Below are 22,497 nucleotides of genomic sequence, written 5' to 3'. Positions count from 1 at the left end.
AAATCGTTAATTATTTTGATAATAAATTAGCTAAATAATTAAATAACAATTAAAAGATATTGTTAGTTGCAGCCCTGCCTTTATGGAAAATATATAGATATAATGAACCCAACACATTTATTTAAATCAGTGTTAATGTTTCATTCTTCTTTGGATCATCCATGCTTTTAAAAATCTTAAAATTGAATGTGTCACAGTCAACAGGTTACTGCAATGGAAAAGTTTGTGGATAAACGCTCCTGCGTTAAGGATGCCGTCATTTCACAGAAGAAGTTCAAACTGGAGAGTGATGAGAGGATGAAGCAGGAGGAGGAGGAGGAGGAGGAGGAGGAGTTCTCTCATCCTATTCCCTGGCAGAAAATAGAGGCAGAGGGACTAGACTGTGATTATGCTCTGCTGTTCCCCACGCATGAAGCCGACCACCTTTTTAAACAGCTGGAGGAGGAGGTGGTGTACTCAACAGGTGCAACAAACATTCTCTGTAAAGTTATGACCAGATGGTGCAGTGCTGTTGACCGACTGTGGCTGTGTTTGTTTCAGGGGAAGAAGCAAAGGTCCAGGTGTTTGGAAAAGTGTACAACATACCCAGAAAGCAGGCCACATATGGAGACGCGGGACTCACCTACACTTATTCTGGAGTGACACGTTTAGCTTGCCCGTGGACTCCAACCTTGGAATATATTCGGGATGCTGTCACTAAAACAACTGGACAAACATTTAACTTTGTTCTGGTCAACAGGTGAGAACGTCCTGAATGCAAGCTGTAAAGATCCCGGTTTGATATTTGTCCCCCTGCTGAAAGTGTTCTTCTCTCCGCCAGGTACAACGACGGACAGGATCACATGGGTGAGCATCGAGACGATGAGAAGGAGCTGGACCCCCTCTGTCCCATCGCCTCGGTCTCTCTGGGAGCAGCACGAGACTTCGTCTTCCGGCACAGAGATGCTCGGGGAAAGCAGAGTCGCCGACGGGTCGATCCTGTGAAGCTGGAGCTCCGTCACGGAAGCCTGCTCCTCATGAACTCGCCCACCAACACTTTCTGGTACCACAGCCTCCCTGTTCGAAAGAAGATTTCCCTGCCTCGTATCAACCTCACCTTCAGACGCATCCTACTGGACAGAAATAAATGACTAAGCATGCATTATCACCTGGGCCAATGGGACCAGTGCCAAAGAAGCCTCGGACTATGGAGCCCCAGATTAAGCTGAAAAGAGGACATGTCCTTTGCGGTCCTCGGGCACATGGACAAATATAACAGATCTATAATGTGTTTGTGTAGCGGATGAATCTGTGTGATTAAATGACAGAACACGGTGAAATAAGTGAGGACTGTCAAAACATATTCTATAGTGAATCTGATTTAAAGTGGCCAAACTTCTGACTGACTCACGTTCAAACTACCACTTCAGCTACGTTCAGTAACCTTCAGGTATAAGTTTTATAAAGCAGCTGGCGATGTTGAAGAAAATAAGAAATAAACAATAAAAAATTAGATATATTGATACTACTATTGTGTTGCACTGAAAGGCACTCTTCATGTACTTTGACAAAACAATTTATTATTATCATCTATAAATGGTGAACCAAAAGATTATTAATCAGTGTCTGCCTTTGGTACTAAGGAGCATTTACCCATTTAAATTATGATGTATGTACAGTATGTATGATTATGCATTTATTCCTACAAAAAAAATGTCCCTCTTATCTCTAGAGAAAACAGCTTCACCTGCTCAGAAAGCTTTTGTTTTGCTCAAGGACACTTCAGAAAGTGGGTGCTTAATCTTAGGCATGTCTGCTGTCACACAATATCTGTTGTCTCAAAAGTAGCAAATACTTATCTTGCTTAAAAAAAACCCCTCTAAACTCTTATTTTTTTATTTTTAATACCTGAAAACAATCACCTTTACAGATTGCACAAAAATACACACAATCTCACATGAAAAGTGCAAATCGCAAACATTAACGAAGAGTTTTGCACCAGGCCATTTCTCATATTTGACTTAATGATTTTGGGAGGAGCGACGGCAGCAACACAGAATTAGAAATGTTCAGCATAACCTGCCAAAAATCCTGCAGTCAAACTGTTGCTTTATTAGGAGAGAGCAGATCATTGTTAATAATCTGATTTAACATAAACACCATTCCCAATGGCTCTGATGCATCATACTGCGAGTTCACACGTGGCTTGAGCATTAAAGACAACATGGCACTTTAACCTCAACTCTGCAAATCACGACAGTGTAAGGATTATTGGAAACATAGAAAAATATCAAATTCAACTGCTTATGAACAATGTCAATTGAAACATTAATTCCAATAATTGACATACACGGCTGGGAATGATTATGCAAATTAGATTAGACGATGGAGAACCAGAGTTAGGGAAGTTCTACCTATTTGACTTCATGAAATGCAACAACTTCTAAGTAACATCCAAGAATCCCTAATCGGCTATTTCTGTGTGTGTCTGTAATGTACAGGCAGTGGACAAAATAACAGGAATACCTTAAACTATATTGTGTTCCAACTGAACACCAAACACTACAGCATTAATAAACATGCCACAGAGTTTAGTCAACTTAAGATTGACACATGAACAATGAGTTGCAGGCCAATAGTGTGCACTATCTTGGTAAGTGTTCCCGTTTTTTTGTCCCATAGAAGCCAGAATACTGCATGACAGAAACTGTTACGTGTTTATATGATCAAATATATTTGATTAAAAATCCTGCAGGTCCATAATCTTTGGGATTGAGAGCTTCCTTCTCTGGATCAGAGCAGCAGGCAAAGTGTCCACTCACCATTCAACAACGTTCAACATGTAGTAACTCTAGGATGGCATTCCTCTCTGGTCTCATCGTCACAAAGTCATGATCCACCTGTTGGTAACCACATTGTAACTGGCACATACAGCTGTGGCCGTTTGACTGGAAAGGCAGAAGTCGGGCTGTGAGATCGAGAGCTTCGCGTTACTCCTCTGAGCGCAGAGCGAGGTTTAGTCTCCGGACTCTCTCGTAGAAGAGCATGTAGGCGTTAGAAGACAGCACCTCGTGCTGGCTGGCTTTCCGTACCGAGTCGTCCGACACCCAAAGCCACTGGGAGCTGTAGGATGAAGAGGTGTGAGGTGAGGAAGGGCTGCGGCGGTACGTGATGAAATGTCCCGAGTGCATATCACCGTGATGAACCAGCACAGCCGTGAGTTGGAACAGGTACTCGGTGGAACTGGAAGGAAACACGCGACGATCAGAAGACATGCCAGGACATAGATGGGTGCCAAATAAAGGAAAGACCAACCAAACGTTTGGCTTCGATTACCACCACTGAATAGCTTGATCTGCATGAGTTCCTTGTGCTGTTGCACCTTGACATTAAGTTTACCTGTAGTCATATGTGAAACTGAGCTGTGCGTTCACACCAGGAGACTGTAGAAGTACAGACGAACATGTTCCGTTGGAGAACGGTTTGTTGTTGTTGTTACGATGCTCTGCTTCTGGAAAACAAAACGAAACAAACATAATCACACACAAAAAAAAAACAGAATGTGAAGCAGGATGATATTACTGAGTTTAAAAAGCATACCGGTGCCATTCACAGACGGCTTTTCCATGGAATCATCTGAACTTTCTGCCTTCATGGGGTTCAGGGCCCGTTTGAACCGCTGGCTTCTTTGTGTGGAAGCATAGTGTTTGTAGCGGTCCATCGACAGATACTCTGTGAACTGCACATGCTCCTGTCTTTTGAGGGGGGTTCCTTCACTGGACCACGTCAGTCTTTGTAAGTGGATGCAGAGGCACTGGGGGAGCTAGCAGAGGGACGAACACATTAAGACAGCAATAGGACAAAACAGTACATAACATTTAAAACATCTCTCATTAAGAAATAAGAGCAAGTTTGGATCTACCTAACATTTACTTCTAACGAGTGATTGACATCTTAGGTAATTCATAATCAGCTAATAGTGACATGATAATGATAAATATAAATGACAGTTACCTTTCCCAGTTTTAGCTGTTTAACAAACGTTGTCCTCTGACTTTGCAGAAATTGTCCATTTACTGTGGAGTCTTGTTGAAGCTGATTAACCCAAAGAGAAAGCAAACATAATCAGCAGAATGTCTTTGTAAAGAAACGTGAAGGCATTTCCAGCGTAAAACATACCAGTCATATGAATACAAATGGAAGCAGCTTGATGCTAGTTTTGTCACAAGTGTTTACTGTGAATTACATGTTGAAAACCAGACCAGAATATGGCAAGATAGATACTGCAGTGAATGTACCTTGGTGCAGTTTTCACACTCCACTTCTTTGATAGTTTCAGAGGAGATGAAATGCTGAAGACAATGATCTAGAGAGATAGGTCGACCCTGAGGACAAACACAGATCAAATTACGACAAACAGAACTACAAACAGGTATATTAAGTATTGCTATGATAACTTTTCACTTTCACATGCTCCTGACATCTTTGCTTACCCACTGAGGTAAAGGAATGGAGAGGGAGAGGCTTTCAAATGAATCGTACCGCACTGGACTCTAACCAAAAGCAAAGCAGAGGTATAAATCACCTCAGGAAAGTACAAAGTCAAATGACACAAACTAGTTTGCTAATCATATCTTTGTCCAAATAAAACAAACTCACTTGTTGTTCACAGCGCTTGCATGACATATTGCTTGTTAAACGACCATGAAAAGGATGCCGAGACTTCCAAGGACTTGGTATTGGATGAATAGGGGCTGCGAAATGAAAAATGACTACAGATGAAATATATTCCTTCTGAGGTTTGATATTCTAGGCTCGTAATTTCTTTGTGTCCTTACCTCGACTTCTGCAGGTCATAGTTTTCTCATCTTGATCAGGGAGGCTCTGTTATAAAACAAACACATGGGTACAAATAACTGGGAGTGCAGTACCAGATTTGTCATTTTTGACACTCCTACAACACTGGCTCGAGTTCAGATAATGAGATTTACTCTGATTTCAAGTGTTGTAGGAGGCAGAGTCTGGGTTAAAAAGGTGCAAAACGTCCCTCCAGACTGCACGTGTAATCCAAAGTACTGAATTAACTGAGTATAGAGAGTATAATGGAGGTGCCGGCATAGAAGAAATAATTGTGGTCAGACAATACAATACGGGAGATGATGACTTGCCTCGAGGGACTGCATGTCAAACAAGTGAGCGACTTTAGGTTGACGATCCCGCTCCTCCTCCAGAGAAGATGTGAGGACATGAAAAAGTTCATGTGCATCCTGAGAACACAGACAAACAACTTTTACGGCTCAAAATAAAACACTGCCGGAAACATTATATACAGAAGTCTCAAAACATACCACTCAACAGCATTATGGACTACCTGCTCTTCAAATGAACTGATGTGCCACCGGTACAGTCTGAGAACATCCAGGAGGCAGCCAGCATCCAGTACATCTTCGTCCCCAGGCTCATCACGGGACAGAGCTAGCATTGGAGAAACAGGCATCATCCTGGTCAGCAAATATGAACGAACGCTGCAATTCCACTACACTCTGGTGACTTATCGCAGTTTTATATACCATTGAGAAGCTGAAGCAGTGTCACAGACAGCTGGTTGTCTTTGCATGACTGGATCGTAGGAGAACCTGAAAACGTCTCCAGCCACCTGATGAAGGACGGACATGCTGCCAAACCCTGAAGCAAAGAGTTCAGGAAGCAGGTGTTGCCTAAGTTCAACAAACCAGGAACCATACCTGAAAGGAAACATGAGTAATTGTCAGTAACTGCCTTCACAATCAGGGCCCTACATCTAATCTGTGCACATCACGTTGCCATAGTGATTTTTTTTTTTACCTCTCTTTCTCTTCCTTCTGTCTGTAATTGGGCCCCACAGCACGTATACTCCAGCTGCAATCGCAGCAGCAATCCCTCCGATGACACCCCAGTTTTTTATCATCTTGTTTCTGAAAAGACAACAGTTATGTACAGGTATGTTAATGAAGCACAGCAGATGGTTTGGATAGAGGAGTAAAAAAAAAAGAGAAAGAAATGGCAGGTATAAACAATAGGAGAGGCAGCAAGGCATGATGGTTACAGGTAAATATACATTTTCATACATCAAACAATAATGAGACTTATATCCATTTTTGTTTATTAATAAATGCCAGTGTTTTTCTTTTGCAGGATTAAGATGGATATGGTTCTTGTGGACGACAGGTTCCTGTTGACATTGTTTTATATCATCTTTTATTCAACAAATGCTTTCTTTTATGTGTCTGCATGCTACCCTGACTCTCAAACAGAAAATGCATATTAAGTAGCAGTACGACAAGAAATAGCTACATAAACAGAGACTATTCTGCGTGACTTCAGACCTCGACTTCAACGTTTTTAGGGTCCCTTTAGCCAAAACCAATACAAACTGCACAAAACCACGAGTCAACGCCTCTCCAAAACAGTTTCTGCAAAACCTCAACATGATACCACTCATGTATGTATGATGTGTTGCAGGGCTGTTATATTGGACTGCATTAGTTTCCACGCAATGCATACAACAAGCTGGCAGCTGTTTGTTTGGCCTTTCCTCGGTTCAGTATGTAGTAGATAGATGTCACCGAGTTGTCTTATTCAGTCCATCACGATTCCATATGCTCTTGAAGACACAGACTAAACAACACGTGACTTCACCGTAATGCAAACTTAATGACCCATTAACCTTTGAGCCGTTTATGTCTGGTAGAACCAGACACGACGCAACTTCAGCTCAACCAAAGCCTCTAGTTGCCTAGCCACATCTGCTAGTGTCTATCAGGGAGTTATCTTAAATGTTATTTATTGTTAGTTGCGTTATGTGTGCAGCCTCTTCGTGACATTATAAAGTTAGTAACGTTAACGATACTAACCATACGTCACCAACGTGTAACCACGAACCAACTAACACCACTATTAGCACAAGTACAGTAAAAGAGGTGGTTAGCTTTAGCGCTTAGGCTAACTTACCAACAACGCGGAGGTTAGGGTGCCGTCGGCGTACTAACTGGCCTCCATTGATAAACATCCATTAACTGTCTATCTTGACTTAAAGGTAACACTTCTCATCGCTGCTCGTCCCCGTTAGAAGGTTTTTGAAACAGAAACAAGTCACGGACTCGGTGTCCCGTTTGCTATCCTTGTCTGCGCATGCTACACCTTTGGGTGCAACGTACCCGGGAGTCATGACCCACTTTACTCCTGACCCCGTGCACCCAGAATAAGCCTCGGCGGAGAGCTTTTACCTGACTGCGTGTCCAGTGCCAAGGAACTCCCCAACAAGCTTATCGGAGCTTTCTGGTCTGCACCACAACATCCTGCTATCATTGCGGAACTCCCGTCTTTGATGACATGTTTCAGGACGGACCCACGGGGAGGGCGTACCGATGTGCTCACAGTTTACAGTCCGACCACTTAAACGTTTGTTGCGCACATTTCTGAAGTCATGTGAATTATTCATAGCTACAAAACTCTCAAGCGGATATATATCAAAGTTGAACCAGTTGATGAATTGTTCCCTCTTTAAAGAAGCGTCTGGTTTATTTTTGTTTTCTCTCTCTCACGGTTTGGGAAGATATATAGAGATATTTTTCCATAAATATCTGTGTAGAGATGTCTTTCTACTGTTTGAAATGCTTAAAAAAAACAAGAACCACAAGCCCAAAACACATTTTTTCAAGAAAAAAAAAATCGTTACAACAATAAAACCTTTTTCATAATTAGTATTCTGATGATTCCAGTACATAATACAAAACACACTGTAGATTTTGGTTCACAGTTGTTAACATCCAATCAGAATTGATCATGTTCGTTTTATTTATTATTTATTTTCTAGCGTATTTATATTGTATTTAATAATATTGTTTTATATATATCGTCTTTACCTTAATGATCTTCATTCCCATCACCTCAGCCTACTCACTACCGCTGTTCATCAAGTGCATAATAAGTGATTGGTCACGTGGAGGACTCACTGGTCCAACCACTCTCCCCTCCATATGTGTCTCGTGCGGTGACTCGCGCAGGGCGCTTCTCATTGGCTGCCGGCGGACAACCCGGAGCAGGTAGCTCTCCTCGGTGCTGAAATCGCTGCTCGTCGTGATAATGTAAACGGCGATGAGGGCCAAACAGAGCCAGTAAACACCAAAATGGACGATGATCTGTTCCAACTGAGACAGCTGCCGTGAGTAGACTGCAATCTGTTGTTACTATAATTGACGCCTTTTTGGTTTTATTCGGTCCATTTCCTTGAACCGTGACAGCGTGTTCGCCCTCTGACAGCCTGGCATGTTTGATTATAGGACCATATATAGCCCGACGTTCCTCAAAAGGACCCTTCTTTCAACAACGACATGTATCCGGTTATAATGCATAGAAATGCTCCACATTGAGGGTAACATAAAAAATAACTAAGCATCAGAAACAGTCAGCTGACGGTGCAGTTTAATTACAGTCGTAAGCTATATAACGACTATTTCCCAATTAGACTATTCATTCATTCAGAGGATTGGAAGCAGGTTTGCTAAGCTCATTCAGTTTTTCGCCATAACTTTGTTGTTGTTTGCTTTCATGCCGTGATTTATTTTAACCTCTGCCGTGCATTAAGCTAAAGGCTGGCTCGTAGCAGTCTAGCGTGACCGTCATCAGGGATTCCTCAAAGACATACAGTAAAATAACGATATGCAGCCTAGTCTCCTGACAAGAATTAAATAAAAATTTAAAGATAGGTGAATATCGAAATTAGAAAAGCATCCATTACAAAAATATTCCATTCAGTAAAAGAAAAGAAAGAGAGATTCAAAGGTTTGTTACCGTATTGCTGGATGTGTGGTCACTTATTTCTCTCTAAAGAGCTTGAAAATGGAAATTACAGTGTTTTACAGTACAAGACGTACACTTCTGGATCTTACAATCCCATCTGCATCACCGATACTTCCCATTGCAAGGCGATGCTATACAATTACAGTGATTAAGATGTCATTGGCACTCTCAGAGTTCTCTTATGGTGTCTCATCCTTAATGAACCGTCTATTATCTACATGTTGGAGAAGATTATACCTTCATCTGTAGCGAACATGCATATCTCTGGGTATTTAGGCTTTGTAAGCTTGCCGAGCAGTAAAGTGTAGTGTTCAGAGCTGTCGGTTGGCCTGATGTGTTTCTTCCATAGGACGATATTGCCACCCATTTAAAAAAAAAATCACAGCCAGAAAAGGCTCCCATCACCACGGCAACAGCCTCCCAACTCTCATTTGCACTCAGCTTTGCCCTGGTACTAATCTTCTGGAAGTCCCCCGAACAGACTTATTATTGTGGAGATGTCAATCCTCATGGGCTTTTAAAACAATTCATTTAATGGTTTTGTTGCAGTGTCGTCCGATTCCGTCGCACAGGTGAGAGCACACGCTCCGAGGACGATGGCGAGAACAGAGAACAGGTTGTCAGGATTGCGGAGCAGACTGATCTGGAGTCTGTGGCGCTTACAGACGGAGCTCCAGTTCCTCGGGAGTTTGCCAATCCAACTGATGGTACGGTATGACAGGGCTCCATTATACACACCCTGTCTGTCATAATAAACTCCTATTCACTCCCCTGAAATAACATGATTTCAGTCAAGTAACATCCATCTATATGGGCTTCCAAGATCTAGAGTGAACTTTCTCAAAAGTACAAGCTTGTGTATAAAATAATAGCATCTTACTGTTCAGAGAAGCTTTGTCTGCTCATTTCCTGAATAGGGCTTTAAATACTTTCTCATTCCCTCAGACACCTTCATGGTAGAAGATGCCGTAGAGGCCATCGGCTTTGGGACCTTTCAGTGGAAGCTCTCCATCCTCACTGGTCTGGCCTGGGTGAGAGCTGCTCTTTATTTAAAAAACAGGCTATTTCAGGTGCTGTGTATGTGTGTGCATATTACAATATGTGTCTCCTGTTTGCCCAGATGGCAGATGCTATGGAGATGATGATCCTCAGCATCTTAGCCCCACAGCTTCACTGTGAATGGAGGCTGCCCAGCCTCCAGGTGGCACTTCTTACATCGGTAATGGCACTCTAATGTCTGTAAAGTGCTCCTGCTTGCATCGCTATATGTCTTCATAGTTATTTGTTAAGTGTTTAGGGATTGTTTTAAGTGCTTTTATTGAGCAGTGACAGCCACGTGAAAACCGTAATGTGTCTAATGCCATTAGATACTGTATGTGTTGCAATATTATGATTTTAATGACCATCAAAAGCATATTATGCAGTAGATTTGACTAAAGGTATAACATAAGAAGCCATGAATGGCACATCTTTTTAATAGCATCACTTAATTGAGATGTAATTCATGCAACTTTCATTAAAGGATAAATCTGCACATTTAGTGACTTCTAGTGGCTCACGCCAAAACAAAAAAAACTTCAGTGCAGACTTCACTTAGTAAACCTGACAGGATGTGCATAATAACAGCTAGGTGCCTTTAAGCTGCTGCAGTGCCATTAACATGATGTTTGTAATTGATGCAGGCAGTGTTCATTGGGATGATGATCAGCTCTTCTCTTTGGGGGAACATATCCGACAAATTCGGCAGAAAGACAGTAAGTTCTAATAAAGCCTGTGTTTGACGTGGTGAGGAGTTATATTTCCGTTTCCCTTAAACTTTACCAAACTTATAGGCATTGGAAGTTTAGTTTGGGTTTTTTTGTGCCGTGTTGCTGAGCCTAATCAGACCACCACACTTTATTCAGCAGCTTGTTGGGTTTTGATTGTATGCACACACAGGGTCTCAAGATGAGTGTGCTGTGGACTATGTTCTATGGTGTGTTGAGTGCATTTGCACCTATTTATGGGTGGATCCTCGTCCTTCGTGCGCTGGTGGGCTTTGGTATCGGAGGAGCCCCACAGTCGTGAGTAACCCTCATCCATCTTTTTAAAAACGACGCTTTAATTATTAACGATGTGAGTTTGGATTAACTGTGAAATATTCTTCCTAATAAGAGTGACACTGTATGCTGAGTTTCTGCCCATGAAGTCCAGAGCCACATGCATCTTGCTGATTGAGGTATGGACTATCATCTTATCATTCAGACTTAACGGTACAGCAATGACAAAACATGCAGCCATAACTGCACAGCACTGAAATGCTCCTTGCAGATCTTTTGGGCGCTGGGCACTGTGTTTGAGGTCCTCCTCGCGATCCTGGTGATGCCCACTCTGGGCTGGCGTTGGCTGCTTGGCCTTTCCACCATTCCTCTCTTCATCTTCTCCATCCTGTGTTTCGTGAGTATGATGTTATCAGTCTTCAGATGTTCTGCAAGTGTGCGATGATAACAAATGACAGTGTTTTTTTTGGTGGGGTGGGAACAGTGGCTGCCAGAGAGCGCTCGGTACGACGTGCTGACAGGGAACCAGGAAAAAGCTCTGGCCACATTGAAGCGCATCGCTACGGAGAACGGAGCACCTATGCCACTGGGAAAACTCGTCGCTGCCAGACAGGTGAAAGGCAGTTTCTGCAGAACCGAAAAAATATGTATTATTATTATTAATGTATGCGTTTGTTTTGTTTTTTAATTAGGAGGAGCGTGGAAAGATTCAAGACTTATTTTCATCTCACTTTCGCTGGACCACAGTTCTGCTGTGGTTCATTTGGTAAATGCAGCGAATGACAAAAACAAACACTCATACATTTCCTTTTCTTTAAAATTCTCCAATTATTCATTTGTAGTTTCTCAACACCATCGTTTCGTACCGTTTCCATCCTCAGGTTCGCGAATGCCTTCTCTTACTACGGGCTGGTGCTGCTCACTACAGAGCTGTTTCAGGAGGGAGGTGCATGTGGAAGTAAGCAGCCTACACACACTCAAGGACACACACACACCCACACACACACACACAGTTCATTTGCTACAGTGATTAGAGAGACTTTGTAGTTCAGTGTGTTGAACTAGAAAACAAATGTCTTCCAGGACATGAATGTGGTTTCTTGGCCAACATTTTACTCGTTTCAGCAGGAGGCACAAAAGTGTAACTGATAACATTAACGACAGGCTACTATAACACGTAAGGGAACAGAGCCATTGGTAATGTTAAGTGGTTACACCTGTGATTTTCCTATTATGCCAAAACAAAATGTCTGCTATGAAAAAGGTCTCTCTACATCTGTACATGTTTTGCAAAATCATAGATGAAGCCAGTGGTGGGTGTGTACTGTTGTTTTCATCTCTTTATCTCCCTCTAGTGTCCAAAGGGAACAAGAGGGAGCTGCGATGCAACTTGGAGTGTAAATATCTGAACTCTGACGACTACAAAGACCTGTTGTGGACCACTTTATCTGAATTCCCAGGTGCACATCAGTTCATTCTGTGTGTGTGTGTGTGACATTATTTCTTGGCATTAAAAAGGTAATTATGATAATGCTAAATATTATTCCATGATTACAACTGTTACTACATTACTTCAGTGTATCTCAGGAACAGGCCAATAACACAGGAAAAAGCACTTAAGTAGAACAAGTTAATCATTAATATAATAATGATAATAAAGCGTTGAAAAGGAGTTAATAATTAATGAATGAATTGTTGGCAAACTCCTGGCTAACCTGATGTGTCAAAATGTCACAGTAATAAGTAAAAGCATACATGAATCTGTGTAATTTCTGCTCTGTAAATGAATATACAAACCGGATTATTATATTTTACAAACCTGGAATTCTGCACCGTCTAGGACTGCTGGTGACACTGTGGGCCATTGATCGATTGGGCAGAAGGAAGACCATGGCGCTGTGTTTCTTCGTCTTCTCCATGTGCATAATCCCGCTTTACGGCTGTGTCGGGAGGTGAGCTGCAGAGATACTGATGAGCATGTTAAACGTGATATCGTGGCTCCACCGTTCGTCCAGCATGACTGGTTTCTCCGTTGCAGAGCATCCATGACGGTGTTGATATTCATCGCCAGAGCTTTCATCGCAGGAGGATTCCAGGCTGCTTATGTGTACACTCCAGAGGTAACATATCCAACCACAGGGCTGTATTTTTAGATTACAAACAAGATTAGTTCAGTTACTAGTCGAGCTCAGAGCCAATCAATAGCTGGGCAAATGGAGCATCAGGGCAGCCTACTCAGTATTCTCTGAAACCCTGCAGGTGTACCCAACAGCAACCAGGGCTTTAGGTCTGGGAATGAGCAGTGGAATGGCCAGGGTTGGTGCACTCATCACACCTTTTGTTGCACAGGTAAAACCCTTCTATCAGCCTTCTCGTTTAACCTTTAAACACAAGGAAGATGCTCATTTTTTCATCCCTGTGCTTCCTCCTGCAGGTGATGTTGGAGTCATCGGTGTACCTGGCTCTTTCCGTCTACTGCTGCTGCTGTCTCCTAGCCGCCATCGCCTCCTGTGCACTGCCGATAGAGACAACAGGTCGGGGCCTGCAGGAGTCCAGCCACCGGGAGTGGGGCCAGGAGATGGTGGGCCGGGCCTCCTCCCAAAGCTCAGGGGGAATCCCTCCCTCCAGCTCCGCGTCCCAGGGCTGAGGACACACTGGCTGGAGCGCAACTGAGAGGGGCGACCACAGTGAGGAAAAGAGGCAAGGAGAGGCGAAAATAAAGCTGGATCAGCTTTCGGTGTCCATCTCCAGTCCCATCCTATGACTCTTCAGCTACGGTGGCTTCACAGAGCCAAGCAGCACAACATTATATATTGTAATATACAGTTTCCAAACACCATTGCTGTCATAATTTTGCCACTGAATAACCGCACACAGGGTGACTGGAAAGACCAAATGAACTAGAGTGGTGATTGATAAAAGAAATGGTGGACGACATGTGAAACATGGAAAAGTGAGAATTCAAATACTTCAAGCAAAGTATTTGAATCCTCCTTTTCTAAAGCAAAGGGAAGCAAAAGAGAATGAAGAGGGTGAAAGTGTTATAATAACCATCTTGTTTTCAAAGAGCCTTAAAACTACCTGTTAACTCCTTTTCAAAAACCTGCGTCTGTTAGCATACTGGACACAGATGATAGTCTGTTAAAAAAAAAAAAACACATTTTATAAAAAAATGTGTATTGCCGGATTGAGGAACAGTTCCACATTGTCAAATCAACAGATCATTAGATGAAATGAGGTCTAGGGTTACTTCATTTTAGATTCACTTGTGTCAAGGCAGTGAAAGGATCTACTGCACAGTACATCACATCAATATGTTAATTTTTTTTTTCTCGTGTCAGTGTTATTTCACATTTCAACGTGGACAATAATTGCATATTTTATGTGGCTGTTTTATTTTAAAACAATCTTAAAATGTGCCGAAGCCTTCTTTAGAGCAAAATAACCTCAGAGGCACCATACAGTTGAAGAAATGCCATAATTATAGCACAACTGGAGTCTGAGTCCACACATGCTGTCAACATGAACGTAGACGTAAATCTCAATCCGAGTACTTTCATCACCCAAGTTTGTGAGAGTAACGTGATTTAAAAAAGTGACACTGACACAAGTATATGGTGTTAGGTTCTATAAATGCTGCGTCTTTTCGCTCTACTCTGCGGCTGTGCACACGTAGACCTACACAACCATTTAGCAGGTTACATTCTGTCTTTCTGTAAATAGTGTAACGATACCTGGTTTAGTTGTTGTCTTTGCTTGTAATAAGGGTGAAGTGGAGACGGATTCTGCCCAGTCAGTGAGCAAAAATTTGTTTAAAAAAGAATAAAAGATTCACTAATACATGTCAAGCAAGCTGACTCTTTACCTACCAGTGTTTGAGATATAGTGCTGCATTAATGTGTCTGTGTGCACAGATTATTGTCAATGCACTGGATGTAAATGTGTATGATACTATAGTAAATAATCTTTCAAAAAGAGAAGTGGATTCAATTGGTTATTTATTACCCAACAACATGATTTTATCAGTGAGAATCATTTTCAGTAAGTTTGTGTACTTTTTTATTGTAAATATTATAAAAGATTTATACACTTTATATACTTATTTAAATGACCCAAACCTTGGTGTTTGTAACACATGAATGAGCCATGTGTCCATTTGTAAAAGATGAAAACTTTACTTGTCTCCTTTTTAAGGTTACACACAAGTTGGTTTAAAAGTAGTGCAAATTACCACAAATGTATATAATACTGAACACATGTTTGCTCTGAATGTTAGTGACTAACCAGAGCAGCGTGTGCAGTACGGGATACAAGGCACTGACATTGAAATTTGGAAGTGCATCCATCACTCCAGATTTACAAGCGGGCTTTCGGACCTTTGCCTTTTTGTTCCACAATCTGACCGAAGAGCCTCGCTGCCTCCTGAGCGCAGCCTCGGTGGATGGTGAGCCCAAAACCTCCATGGCCGTAGTTGTGTATCACCTGAATCGGAGCCACCATATTTTAGATGTAGAATGACCAACGTTCCTATTTAAAGAACTGCTGTGCTGTTAAGAGCTTACCTCCACTGTAGTTGCACCGGACGGTATGGTCTCCCTCTCCAGGCGGACTTTGCTGCGAACAGGCCTGAGGCCGGACCAGTCATCTACGATCCTGGCATGCTGGCGTTAGTAACAACAAGGAAATAAGCAGTTCTCAAGCTTGACATTTTGTCGAGAAATCAAATTGTTCCTTGCCACTAACAAGTTTGAGGACTTAAATTAATTACATGAATAAACATTTGAATACTTTAGCTCTTCACACTCATTGTAAATTATTTATAACAGTTGAGATAAGAGGTCTTTTTATGGGCTTTGGCAAATATTTATTATACCATCTCACCTTGAGACTCGGCTCGAGCTGGCAAGCTCCTTCCCAGATTGTTTTATGGTCAACGGAGCTGTTCTGTTCACTCCAGTTACCCAACTGGAAAATGCCCCCGACCGTCACGAGACGACTCCTGCAGACGCAGAAAAACAACGTTGGCTTTCTGGCTACAAAAAAAAACAAACTCTGTCATCTCATCAGAAACTCTCTGTGGGAAAAACAACATGGCAACATGCATTACATGTATGATACATAAATCCACTACGGGAGATGTTCGTGTGTCTCTAGAGCTACCCAGGAATGATGTATGGTGAATTGTAGACTCCTGCTTCATGGTTGTGGGTAAGAATCCAATGCTTCAGCCACGGAGCATCCACCTAAAACACAAAGGAATAAACAGATTCAGCCACTATTTCCATGTTTCCTTAACAGCTGGTTATATCATCGCTCTCACCTTCAATATCTGACCACGACCTGGTATGAGATCAGGGTCTGGCTGGAGATCTCCGGATCTCATCCCAGTGCAGTTTATTATCACATCTGCTCCAGTTTCTGCCAGCTTAATAAAGGGAAGCGTGAGAAGTAACATATAGTAACATTTCTGGAAGTAAATACAGCATTCTGGCTATTATATTACAGACTCCACATAAAAAGCATTCTTAAAATGATTAATAAAGATTAACAGTAGAGAATCAAAAAATACATATGCAAATATGATATTGAAAAGCCATTATTAACCTCATTGAAGGATCCTATTTTCCTGTGATAAAATTTCACACCCCTTTTCTTCAACCTGAGAATGACACAACATCAGATGCATATTATGAGAAGAACTTTTTAAAAATTCTGTTAAACTGAAACTACTCAGTTGTTCACTCGTCTACATCTACAGAGCACACATGGAACAAGGACAATGTAGTTTTTGCACGACAAAATTGTAAACTCAGTAAATGGTTAACAATTTCAGACACGACGTGTTGAACAGATTTACGTGCAAGATAACACTGAGCGATGACAGCGATAAGGTGCTTCCTTCCAGCTTTTTATTGTGTAGTAAATGATGTCGCAAACAGCTACAGCTACGGTATAACTCAGGACGAAGAAATCACTCACCAATCCATCAGCCAAGGTAAGTAGGATTTACCTTCCACCATGAGAGCAGTGTTGAACCACCCATGACTGGACACATTAGAAGAGACGGGCAATCATAAATATCTGTAACTTTTATTGGGAACCACACAATATATTGATTCCTAAGATAAAAAACAAATAGATTTTCTAAACATCAATGATGCACTTGGACTGAGTATCATATTAACAACTAACCAACTAAATAGTCTTTGTTTTCATGGCAGTTTGAGAACGACACCTACTTGTATCCGGGGAACAGCTGCAGTTCTCGGTCAGTGAGCTGTCTGAAGCCCAGGACAGTATCTTTAAATGAGGGATCCTGCAATCAAAAACGAGTCAAGATTACATCCTTTATGTCCTGAACGTGTCCTGGCTGGATTCATTTCCTGTCACAATACAGAACCCCAATTAAAACCCAATCCCCGGGGAGGCCTCTCTATTACGGTTTTCCAACCAAAGCAAGCCTCCGTCTTTGTGTGGTGGAACAAACTCAGGCTGCATTTTAATGGACTGTGTCATGGTAGATATTGGAGTTGAATGGGAAACATACGAGTTTACATTCGAGTGCTCTTAGTTGAAAAAGGTTCTCACATCGTATCGTTGAGGCCGTATTGACTCCAAGGACACTACTCACCGGAGATGGTTCAGTGCAAAGGTTGTAGCCAGACTGAAGGAATATACCCATTTGGATGGACTCAGCTGAACTAAGCTGGCTCAGCAAATAGTCAAATGTTTCTTTATTCCATTTTCTAAATGTGGGGGAAAAAAACACAGCATCACCATTTTGGCCATTTTTTGACAGATAAAGTGGAGACTCAAGAGACTTAAGGAGAATGCTCTTACGTCTCCTGGATGTTGCCCTTATCGTAGAGATATGGCTGCCAGAAGCCGGCGGCTCCATCACTAGTGGTCAGTGGAGTGAACCGGTCTGCGTACACCTCAATGGTCAGTGGCCGGACGGTGGAGTGATACTGCTCGTAGATGCTCTGAGCTGTTGACAGTCCGATGACTCCAGCTCCAATCACGGCAACCCGCATGTCTGGATTCACACGAGACACAACAGTGTGAGCAGGGGCGGACCGGGACCGGAATCTGGCCCTGGCAATCCCATCCCTCACCTGCCCAATTTCAGAAGGGCGGGCGTTATTTGCATTACATTTACATTTAGGTCATTTAGCAGACGCTTTTGTCCAAAGCAAATTGCATTAAGTACATTTATCAAAAGAAGGAAACATATTTGCTTTAAGATTACAAATATCAGGCTCACCTGAGCTTATGGCACCAGCAGCGCGCACGCACACGCACACACACACACGCACGCACACACGCACACACACACACGCACACACACACACACACACACACACACACACACACACACACACACACACACACACACACACACACACACAAAAGTGGCCGATCCATTCTATTTAGTTTTCGTTCTCCAGTGGCCAAAGAGTGAATCAGCCTTTCTGGCAACTGCCAGTCCACCCATGAGCGTGAGAATTACCCAGATGTTGTATTTTATTCAAATATATATGGATATTTAATTGAGATTGTAAAAGATTGGACAGTTATTATTGTTGTTGTTGTTAATAATAAGTAGTAGTGGTAGAGATCTGAGGAGAAGTGTTTTCAAACTCTCGATAACAGTTATATAATGGTAAAGGATGTATAAATAGACATTCGTTTAGCGAAGAAGCATTTCGGAGGAAATCGCAGACGTGGAAAACTTACCGGAGCTGTGTGATTTCGGGAGTGAAGCTGCACCTTCGGAGTGGTAGAAGACCTCCACTGAAGGAGTTCTGGGAAGTCGATAAACAACCGGCCATTCCCAGCGCGACCTCAAATCACTCCCTGATTTCCACAGAGGCGAGGGGCGGAGTCTGCCACTCTTTAGCCAACCACACAGTCTTGCAAACCCTCCAAGCATTGTTTTCCGTTCTCATGTTAGTGTTTGCTTTTCGTGGAAACCCTTTCATGCGTGGCTTCCTCGGTGGCGCTTCTTTACACACTTTACACCTGCTGATCTTTGATTTCTGTGGAGAAAGTAAAACAAAAAACAAAAGTAAGGCACATAATACACTTTCTTACGGAAGCCCTAAAAGTACGGAAGCCCTAAAAGGTCATCCATACATACTTTTTATTTCCTCCGTTTTCCCGTGATAACGAGATAATTTTCCTCCGTTTTCCAGTAATACGTTATCACAATTAAATTATCAATTATTAAACAGATCAAACTTATCTCGTTTGATCCGTTTTCCAGTGATAACGACATAATTTTGATCCGTTTTCCAGTGATAACGAGATAATTTTGAAGTTTGGTAAAGTTAGAAAGATATTCACAGAGTTGGACTTCCGGGATCAATAAATCAGATGTAAAACGTTTTTCAAACACAAAGTATGCCTCTGTCCCACCGTAATATCACAGACTACGAGCTACAAAGACCAAAACTCCGATTTGTTTTTTATATAAATAAGCCATCCTCCGAGCTGAACGGAGAACATTGATCTCTATGTGCAGCCGGCAGCCGGGCGTGTGCGTAGGGACCGTATAACACCACTGTAATAGTACAGAAGCTCCAAAATCACTGCACACATCAAGGGTCTCCTTGAGGGTCAGGTTGGCCGGTTTGGGGCGAAAGAGGTTGGAACCCGCAGATTGCCGCTTGCGGCTATATTTATTATTGTTATAATTATTATTAGGTGCAAATGTTAGAGAGAGAGAGAGAGAGAGAGAGAGAGAGAGAGAGAGAGAGAGAGAGAGAGAGAGAGAGAGAGATGAAGATAAAGACAGAAATTAAAATAACAAAACCGACAAGCTACATGTCCAAGACACATCATAACGTCCTCTTATTAGGGTCAGGTGGTCTCTATGTTTATATATATATATATATGCTTTTGGGTTCGTTCAGTCTGCATTGCACAGAACAGCTGTTGTATGACCATAAGGACACCCTTGGTGTGTGTAGTGATTTTGGAGTCTCTGTACAGTATAAAAGTGGAGTAATTGATTTTTGTTTGCAGCGTCTTGCTCTTGCCTTGCAATTTGCAGACGGTCCCTGCGCACTCGCCCGGCTGCCGGCTGCGCATAGAGATCAATGTTCTCCGTCCAGCTCGGAGGACTATTATTCATGCAAAAAAATGTATGTTTTGGTCCTTGTAGCTCGTAGTCTATGATATTACGGTGGGACAAGCACAAGACTACACACTTATGGTTGGAACCGAAACCGAAAGCACTTTTGGGTGACATACTGTTTGTATGACATACTGTTTGTATGTCAAAGGCTCACTATCTGGATCTTCCTCTGCGTCTCCTTTCTGCTCTGTGGCCTCACTTTGAAAACCTATAATCACATAACAAGTCTGCTGGCTTTCCTTCCTTGTAGCTCTCCACTTCCCGCTGTTTATCTTCAGTTAACGTTACTTTCAACTATGAACGCAAAGTCAACGTTAAACTGTTCACGCTGACTGCTAATGCTATTAAGTTAGCGGGCCAGTCTTAACAATTAGACTACACAAATAACGTGTTTTGTTCACCCTTTATTCTTCACGGTAACGTCTGATGTCTTGGTTGCTTCCGATCAGAGCTGGCGGATCGTTACCGCTGGTGTGTACCGCTCTAAAGGCTCCGACGAGAACGTTGAGGCCACAGCAGTCTCCATTCCATGGTGGTCGTTGTTTTGGAGGGAGATGACCATTCTCTTTAATTTAAACTCTGTGGTCGAATCAAAATTGTTCCGCCTTTCGTATCATTGCAGTACATATTATACATCAAGTCATCCGAAACTGTTTAGTTTTAAAAATGATATGGTACTCCGTCGTTGCAGAGCGCCCGGATAGCTCAGTCGGTAGAGCATCAGACTTTTAATCTGAGGGTCCAGGGTTCAAGTCCCTGTTCGGGCGTCAGTTTTTCTTTCTTCCTTAGTGTTTCCACCTTTATCCAAAATGAACGTCAACATTGTCCTCCACCAAAATTCAAATTTTCGAGTCTCCATTTTTAACAGAGCTGGCAATGACAGACAGACGCCGTTTTTATTAGGCGTCTATAGCCATGCTAGCAACTATGTATGACTCTTCAATATCGACATTGTTGTTGTTTGACCTTTTGTCTATGCTTGGTAAGACAATGATTTTAAGACAGCCATGGCCCACACGGGTTTCGAACCTTTGATTTAAGGATCACTGCGCTGTCAGAGCCCGGATAGCTCAGTCGGTAGAGCATCAGACTTTTAATCTGAGGGTCCAGGGTTCAAGTCCCTGTTCGGGCGGTAATTATTTATAGCCACAGTGAGCGTAACGCAGGTAATTATGTGTACCCACTTGGTCCTGTTTAGCCTTGTCACGTAGCAGCTGCAGCATTGTATTACCTTGAATATTATTCTCATTCTTAAAGCATATTGAAGAATTGCAACAGTTATGCTCTAATGTTTTACTAACGTAGAATGAGGGTGTTACTGAAATGTCATGATTATGCATTGTTCTTTGAGGAAAGCCCAATTTCTAACATTAGCTAATGGTACAACCTTGAAATTTCCACATGAAATGATTCACAACCAATGGTTTCGATATTTACACCCTGACTAAAGAGGTGGACCAACCAGCAAACTCTTTTACCTCAGTTTGATTAAATTGAGAAAAATACACATAACACAATGTTTTGGAAAAATAATTATGATTCCATGTTTTTATTGTTTTATTATAAGAACATATACCATTTAATATATACTATATATGAACTCTTAGTATAGAATTTGATTGTTTTACAGTACACATTAAGAACTGGCCACAAAATAAAAATGTCAGCTTTACAAACAAAGCAGCATCTGAATGAGAAATTAATGAATAAATAAATAAATACTTGCTAAATAAATGTTACAATGAATTAAAAAATAGGTTTTCTGACAGCAGTTAGCATTCACAGAAGCAACAATATTAAAAGCAATTCATTTTACCACATTCATGACACAACACTTGAAGACCAACTAACTGAGTGAAATTTTAGGCGATGACAAACATGAATGTTGGTAACTGAGGCCAACTTTTACTATTAAATAGTAATCTCCCTCATAACGTCATCTCCACCTTTCATTTTCATCTTGTCATTCTCTCAATGACTCTGAATAATGTGGCGCCACAATATGTTTCATTTGCAGCTAAATGTTTTCACCGTCTCATCTGATCTTCCAAAATCATATTCAAGCTAAAATTAACATTTAATTCAACAAATAGGTGCCAGACGATACAAGAAGAAAAAAAACACAAGGTGAGTAAACTGCACAATTTACAAAATATACAGTGTTCACTAGATAATGAAAAATAACTTAAAAAGCTATCAAATCATTCTTGTTGCTTTATGTTAATCTCTGCCCACACATCCGTGAGACACTTAAATATAAGGTTAGGATTTTACATTATATAGTCCTCATACGTTAAACACATTTTTCTCTTAGTACAGTACAATTCGCACATAATAAAGACAATATTTGGCAGACGAGGCAGTTCAATTAAAACATTCAAAACACTGTTGGATGCTAAATATCTGACATGGTTCTAAACACAAAATTATTAACAGAACTGGAGTTTAAATTACTTTTTGGACGAATCAATCATCAGTCAAAAGCAATTTAATTTTGGG

The 22,497-nt window shown here is 41.7% G+C and overlaps 4 protein-coding genes across 5 annotated transcripts; 2 read left to right on the top strand and 2 right to left on the bottom strand.

Annotated features, from left to right (window-relative positions):
• Positions 1-181: 181 nt before the first annotated feature.
• alkbh2 (alkB homolog 2, alpha-ketoglutarate dependent dioxygenase) lies at positions 182-1,300 on the top strand. Its single transcript, XM_084024812.1, has 3 exons — positions 182-463; positions 541-739; positions 821-1,300. The coding sequence occupies exons 1-3, from the start codon at positions 187-189 to the stop codon at positions 1,128-1,130; spliced, it is 786 nt and encodes a 261-aa protein (XP_083880938.1). The 5' UTR covers positions 182-186; the 3' UTR covers positions 1,131-1,300.
• A 570-nt stretch (positions 1,301-1,870) lies between these two features.
• On the bottom strand, positions 1,871-7,354 carry usp30 (ubiquitin specific peptidase 30). 2 transcript variants are annotated; one of them, XM_084024800.1, is made up of 13 exons: positions 7,245-7,354; positions 5,824-5,933; positions 5,550-5,723; positions 5,351-5,454; positions 5,148-5,246; positions 4,818-4,863; positions 4,639-4,733; positions 4,473-4,532; positions 4,278-4,364; positions 3,994-4,074; positions 3,580-3,802; positions 3,379-3,490; positions 1,871-3,222 (listed from the first exon to the last, which is right to left on the bottom strand). In XM_084024800.1, the coding sequence occupies exons 1-13, from the start codon at positions 7,313-7,315 to the stop codon at positions 2,970-2,972; spliced, it is 1,515 nt and encodes a 504-aa protein (XP_083880926.1). In that variant the 5' UTR covers positions 7,316-7,354; the 3' UTR covers positions 1,871-2,969. The 2 variants fall into 2 exon arrangements, with proteins under 2 accessions (XP_083880926.1, XP_083880927.1); XM_084024801.1 differs by lacking the exon at positions 7,245-7,354 and adding an exon at positions 6,970-7,186.
• Positions 7,355-8,025: 671 nt separating this feature from the next.
• svopa (SV2 related protein a) lies at positions 8,026-14,070 on the top strand. The gene is made up of 16 exons (XM_084024799.1): positions 8,026-8,182; positions 9,370-9,527; positions 9,766-9,851; positions 9,941-10,039; positions 10,503-10,574; positions 10,759-10,883; positions 10,975-11,038; positions 11,131-11,256; positions 11,344-11,472; positions 11,552-11,625; positions 11,741-11,817; positions 12,215-12,319; positions 12,700-12,811; positions 12,898-12,979; positions 13,119-13,208; positions 13,294-14,070. Exons 1-16 carry the CDS (start codon positions 8,148-8,150, stop codon positions 13,504-13,506), a joined length of 1,647 nt encoding a protein of 548 aa, XP_083880925.1. The 5' UTR covers positions 8,026-8,147; the 3' UTR covers positions 13,507-14,070.
• A 770-nt stretch (positions 14,071-14,840) lies between these two features.
• Positions 14,841-20,531, bottom strand: LOC311023132 (D-amino-acid oxidase-like). Its single transcript, XM_084024805.1, has 12 exons — positions 20,400-20,531; positions 18,597-18,898; positions 17,700-17,895; positions 17,491-17,605; positions 17,099-17,175; positions 16,839-16,904; positions 16,464-16,518; positions 16,180-16,284; positions 16,020-16,102; positions 15,741-15,858; positions 15,422-15,520; positions 14,841-15,341 (listed from the first exon to the last, which is right to left on the bottom strand). The coding sequence occupies exons 2-12, from the start codon at positions 18,790-18,792 to the stop codon at positions 15,216-15,218; spliced, it is 1,236 nt and encodes a 411-aa protein (XP_083880931.1). The 5' UTR covers positions 18,793-18,898; positions 20,400-20,531; the 3' UTR covers positions 14,841-15,215.
• Between the last annotated feature and the right edge of the window lie 1,966 nt (positions 20,532-22,497).

The sequence above is a fragment of the Eutrigla gurnardus genome, assembly GCF_963514095.1.
Source record: "Eutrigla gurnardus genome assembly, chromosome: 13".
In the NCBI taxonomy this organism is placed as follows: domain Eukaryota; kingdom Metazoa; phylum Chordata; class Actinopteri; order Perciformes; family Triglidae; genus Eutrigla; species Eutrigla gurnardus.
Note: the sequence above shows the minus strand (reverse complement) of the source record. Positions and strands in the feature narration are given on the sequence as shown.